This window comes from Aptenodytes forsteri, unplaced genomic scaffold (genome assembly GCF_000699145.1).
Source record: "Aptenodytes forsteri isolate BGI_AS27 unplaced genomic scaffold, ASM69914v1 Scaffold156, whole genome shotgun sequence".
NCBI classification, from domain to species: Eukaryota; Metazoa; Chordata; class Aves; order Sphenisciformes; family Spheniscidae; genus Aptenodytes; species Aptenodytes forsteri.
In genome coordinates this window covers 169,214-174,365 of record NW_008794166.1, presented here as the reverse complement: position 1 = coordinate 174,365, position 5,152 = coordinate 169,214, and the positions used below count along the sequence as shown (strand labels likewise).

The window sequence follows — 5,152 nt, the reverse complement described above, 5'->3', positions numbered from 1 at the left end:
AAACAACCCCCCAGCACTGTTGCACTCACCATCTTCCAACATCACCGAGTGTCTCAGGCCTCCCAACTAGGGCCGTGGTGCCCCCCCCCCCTCCGCCATGCATCTTCTCCCCAGAACTGCAGCCCATCCCAATTTAAGGGCCAAGCCTTGCAAGCTGTAAGATACAGGTGTAGCATTATTTTGCTGTATCTGTCTACCCTTTTCCAGGCCTGTTTCTCTCGGAAGCAGCCTGGAGGCATGTCTGAGGGGACAGGACTACAAGGGCCTTTGGCCTCAGCACAGTCTGTCTGTTCAAGCGACGTCTGTGGCTCACTTACATCCTGGGGAGCTGAGGGGCTCAGGTCATCAGGTCAGAGGGCTGATGCAGCTTCTCTCCCAGGTATTTTTTCCCTTAAGCTCTCTGACTTCACATTTATGCCTGTTAATTTGTTTGTAGGAGGGAGATTTGTTGGTTCCCCCATCCATACACACATGCTCACAACCATCAGCCACCTCATGGGGAGCAGAAATCCCATCATTAAAAATCTCACCCAACCCAAAGCATGACAATGTTTGTCTTCTAAAAACCCCCTACATACTATTATTTACTTGCCTCGGAAGGAAAGTGGGAGATGGGGGATTTCTAGTGGTTCCCTGGCTTTGCCATCAGGCAGTTGCAGCTTTTATCACGTATTGATTTTTCCTTCCGATTCCTCACATTCACACACCGTAACACACATGCGCGCACGCGCACACAGACACACGCGCGAGGCCACTCCACAGCAGCATGAGCTACAGCTCCCTGCCAGCAAGAAGGCAGCCAGGCATTCGTTACTGCACCACCACGCACGCTGCCTCAGACTGAACGGACATCTCCAACGCGTAGGGTACTCTGACAAAAAGCTCTAACCACTCTATGACTCTGGCCATAAGGGGCATTTAATAGCACTTGGTTTCAGATAACACTTAACGGTTACAATTGTTGACATTTGGCACTGTCTACATTACAACAGCATCAGGGACTCGGTCACAAGGTTAAAAGTCGGCGTCCCTGTAACCGTTTAAAACCAGGGGCAGTCCAGCTACCCTACGCCGTGCAGCCATGGTGTCGTGAAGGGTACCTCTGCACTGCCCAGTGCGACCCAGTGCAGTGAGCCTGGAGACACGGCTCGGCTGCTGGGAGCAGCAGAGTTGCTCCTCTGCGCCCACAGCGTAAATCAGCCTTCCCGGAACCCTGCCGCTCCCAGCAGGCGAGCCAGCCCACCACTCACCGAACCGTGCCCGCACGCCATGGACAAAACCCTCCGTGGCCTTGTAGCTGTGCTCGGGCCCTTACGGACAGAATTATGTTTCCTGGGGTACAGAAGATGCATCATCAAGTGAAATACTAACCCCTCATGATCACACTAACTCATCAGATTTACTTTTAATATACTCACAGTATTAAATGTTAAAAAAAAAAACCCCAACCAACAAACCAACCCATACTTGTTGATATCAAGACGTTATTAAATTAAGCAACCGCTCATACATCATCATCAGCTGATGTCCCTACTGTGAAACTGCAGGGTTAAAAAATAAAAAAGAATAAAAGCATCATTAGACTGAGTTACGCTCCCTGCTATATAGGTTTTGATACCAATCATACCTGAGAGCAGTTGAAAGGGCCTTTGGCAGCTGTCAGCAAGCGAGCCTGCTCGGTCACAGGACTGGTGCAAGAAAGACACTGGTTCTCCCAGGATTTTGTTCACTTGCTTACCACCAAAACCAAAAAAAACCCCTGCAAGTTTAAAGAAACTTTAAAATTTAGTGTTTTTAATCCCACACAATTTTCTGTAAGCCTCCTAAAATCTACAGGCATCATTTTAAAAAATAAAAATATCCCCAAACCGAACAGTGTGGATTTTAACTCAAATCTGAATTAGCTACCGCATCCTTACGTTACTGAGCAATCAGAGGTGCAGACGTCCTGGCTTCTCTCCTGAACAACTGTCTCGTACCACAGATGCTAGAAAAGGTGACGGAACCGCCCCATCTTAAATTTCAAATTTCGATCTCCAGCGTTTCCTACAGTCATAGACAGGTTACTTGCAGTAACGCAACACGTTTTCAGACAGCCAGACACGCTTATCGCTTTTTTTTTCTAAGCCTGCAAACAAGTTTCAACTTCAGCAAAAAAAAAAAAAAATGCTGCTGTCTTTCAAGAAAGGATTTCAGATAGTGCAACATGATCCACTAGGCAAAGGGGCACCCACAGTTCACCAAAAGCTTTGTGCCCTTTATTTGCTTGTCCTACACCTAATACAGGCCCAAGAGGGTTCCCCCTTAAATGATTTTTTTTTTTTTCTCCTGCTTGTTTTGGGTTTTTTTTTTGCCTTTTATAAAAACTGGGAATGTCAAGCCTCATTTTTGTTTTGCCCAGGAACTTCTATCTGACTGAGACACGTTATCGGGTGCTCTCAAACCTCACAGAACTTAATACAGAGTTGACTCCTTAGTAGCAAACTTTTCGCCAAGTATTAACTGTAATTTTTTTGCTGTGTATAAAAACCACTTTGATTCTTGATCGGGGTTTGCTTCCTTGGTAGCTGGCTTCCTGGGAAGCTTCCGGCCTCAAACAGAGAATCAATAGGAATGCATCCAGACTCAAATTTATGAAATAAAAAGCAAACAGGACAAAAAAAAAAAAAAAAAAAGATACAGAACCAACCTTTCAGTCTCTCATACAGCACAAAGAACCCCCCTTCCCCCTCCCACCTTGCAGGCCATGCATAAAGAGATGGAGGAGGCGCAGGAGGCTGGGCTCTGAGAAACTGAAACGGGTCGGGACCATCGCCTTCCAGCTCCCGACAGCACAGGGAACCAGCCCTTCCTGGGCCATAAAAACTAGGATACCGCACAAGTTTAGAAATCCATCAGTGAACAAGGCTTTACTGACAACTTTTCATACAGTTAAAAAATAAAAATACAGAACAACAGCGGACAGTGTCACATATTAAAAACGAATAAAATGGGCTCTATTTAAATGGTATTAAAATTAATTAGAAACTAAAAATCTTACCACTTTGGTCGAGGTGTTTTGAGCCTCCACCAAAATGATCGGCCTTAAAAACAACTGGGTTGTGTGACACACAAAGAAAACATGGAATTTGAAAAGACAGTGTGGGCTAGGCAGTGTCTTTGACTATAACTATCACCATATGTTCTTCTTCTAACTTTCCCAATGTCCTTAGTGCTGACTGGAGGTACTGCTGAGAGAATTCACAAGGAGGGAACGCGTAAAGCATGCCTGTGCTGTCTCTGCCCTTCGCCCCTCCCACGGGCAGGCTGATAACCCCAGCAGCCTGCTTCTGTTTCAAGTAGGAGACCAGATTCCTGAGAAGCCGTCGCTGCAAGCCGGGCTCTACAACAGGGAAGGTCCCCTCAGCCCCTGCCCCTGCCGGGGTGGATTGGGTCGCCAGGAGCACAGCGTAGCCGTTGGGGCTGCCTTGTTTGATACGGCGAGTTACTTCATCCAGCTTGGGCTGGTCGAGCCGAAGTCTCTGAGCAATTTTGAGCTGCGTTAACTTCCCGCCGGATGAATGGTCTTTAAGGAGCCCGTTGATGACACCGAGGTCTCCCTCCAGGATGTGCATAGAGGTGGGGAAGCAGCTGTTTTTTAGCACAAGAAGGCCATTCCAAGCAAGTTGCAGTGTCTGAGCATATTCCGATAAATTCTTTAGCTTTTTGGTCTCAGATTTTGGCTCCTCGTGAGTTTTTGATTCCGATTCACCAGTTCGATGATTGCGTTCGCTGTCCCTTTTTTTAGGCTGGGGAGCATCGGATGCCTCACGATGGGGTTTCTCCTCAGTCGCATGACGATTGTTCTGAAGGGAGTTACTCTGCTCTTTCTCGGCTCCGGATTCTGTAGTGTGATTCTCTTTGCGAGCCCTGTCTGGGCTGCGGTCTAAAGCTGGCCCACTGGCCTTTGTCCTGCTTCTGTCCTCGTAAGGCGAGTGAGTAGTCCTCCCGCGGTCACTGGAAAGACTCCGGCGTTTCCGCCTCTCTTCCCACGGTTTGGGCACGCTGCGATCGCTGTCGCTGCCCCAGCGCTCTCCGCTCCGGCTACGCACCGATCGGCTGTAGCTTTCCAAGTTGTTTCTGCGTTCAGCGTTTTTGGCAGGGCTGGCCCAGTCTGCCTCTGCAAAGCTCCTGTCTCTGTCCGAGTACAGGAGATGTGGAGGAGTCCTATCTCGCACCCTCAAGTCTTGCTCTAGGCTTCTGTGTCTGCTGTACCCATCAGCTAGCAGTTCATAGTGCACGGGGAGCGGTGCAGGCTGGTACTGCTGCGGGTATCTCGTCTCTTCTGCTTTGGCAAAATCCACTCGGAGTCTCCTCTCCGGTCCGCCCAAAGGAAAGCCTCTCATCTGCGCGCAGGCAGCCTGGGCAGCATCCAAGCTTTCGTACTGGATATAGGCGAAGCTGTCTCCCTTCACGTAGTCAATAGTCCTGATGCTGCCGAAGCGGTCGAACTCCCTCGCCAGAGCAGCCAAGGAAGTACTTGGACCAAGACCACCCACCCACAGCCTGGTAGTAGGGTTGGCTTTCCCGTAGCCAATTTTGATAGGGTTCCTGCCGACAACGCGGCCCGACATGGCAACCTTGGCCCGATGCGCCATGTCCAAGTTTTGGAACTTGAGGAAAGCGTAAGCCCCGCCTTGGCCCCGGGCAGGGCGCTTGATCACCACTTCTTCGATGATGCCGTACTTCTCAAAGGCGCGTCTCAGCTCCACCTCCGAGACGTTGTGGTCCAGGTTGCCAATGAAGAGGTTGCGGGTCGCCCTCTGATCATCCTCCGGCATCAGGTCTTCCTCGGCCACGATGGGGTAACTGTAAGGGCGGCCGCGCTCGTCATACAGCCCGTAGTAATCCAGGGCCCTCTCCCGCTCCCTCTCCCGCCCCGGGGAGGGCGCGATGGCAGCCGCTTCCAAAGCAAAGGCAGCGGCCGCAGCGTGAGCATGCCTGGGCCGCGGCTCCCGCAGCAAGGGGCTGGTGACAGGAGAGAGCGATCTCTGCTTGTACTGGTAGGTGCTGTGGATGGGCGGCAGGTACCCCAGGGGCTCCGGAGAGGGCGCGGGGGGCGGCGTGCGGCTCCTCCGGCCCCCGCGCAGATATACCGGATACACCCTGCTAG

At 50.7% G+C, this 5,152-nt stretch overlaps 1 protein-coding gene across 1 annotated transcript; it reads right to left on the bottom strand.

Annotated features, from left to right (window-relative positions):
- Window positions 1–2,882: 2,882 nt before the first annotated feature.
- On the bottom strand, window positions 2,883–5,139 carry RBM15B (RNA binding motif protein 15B). The gene has a single exon (XM_009281062.2). The coding sequence runs from the start codon at window positions 4,818–4,820 to the stop codon at window positions 3,147–3,149; it is 1,674 nt and encodes a 557-aa protein (XP_009279337.1). The 5' UTR covers window positions 4,821–5,139; the 3' UTR covers window positions 2,883–3,146.
- Window positions 5,140–5,152: the final 13 nt, after the last annotated feature.

Bases quoted from the DNA above. Each gene is read 5' to 3' on its own strand.
- RBM15B (XM_009281062.2), bottom strand. From the start codon at position 4,820: ATGCCGGAGGATGATCAGAGGGCGACCCGCAACCTCTTCATTGGCAAC.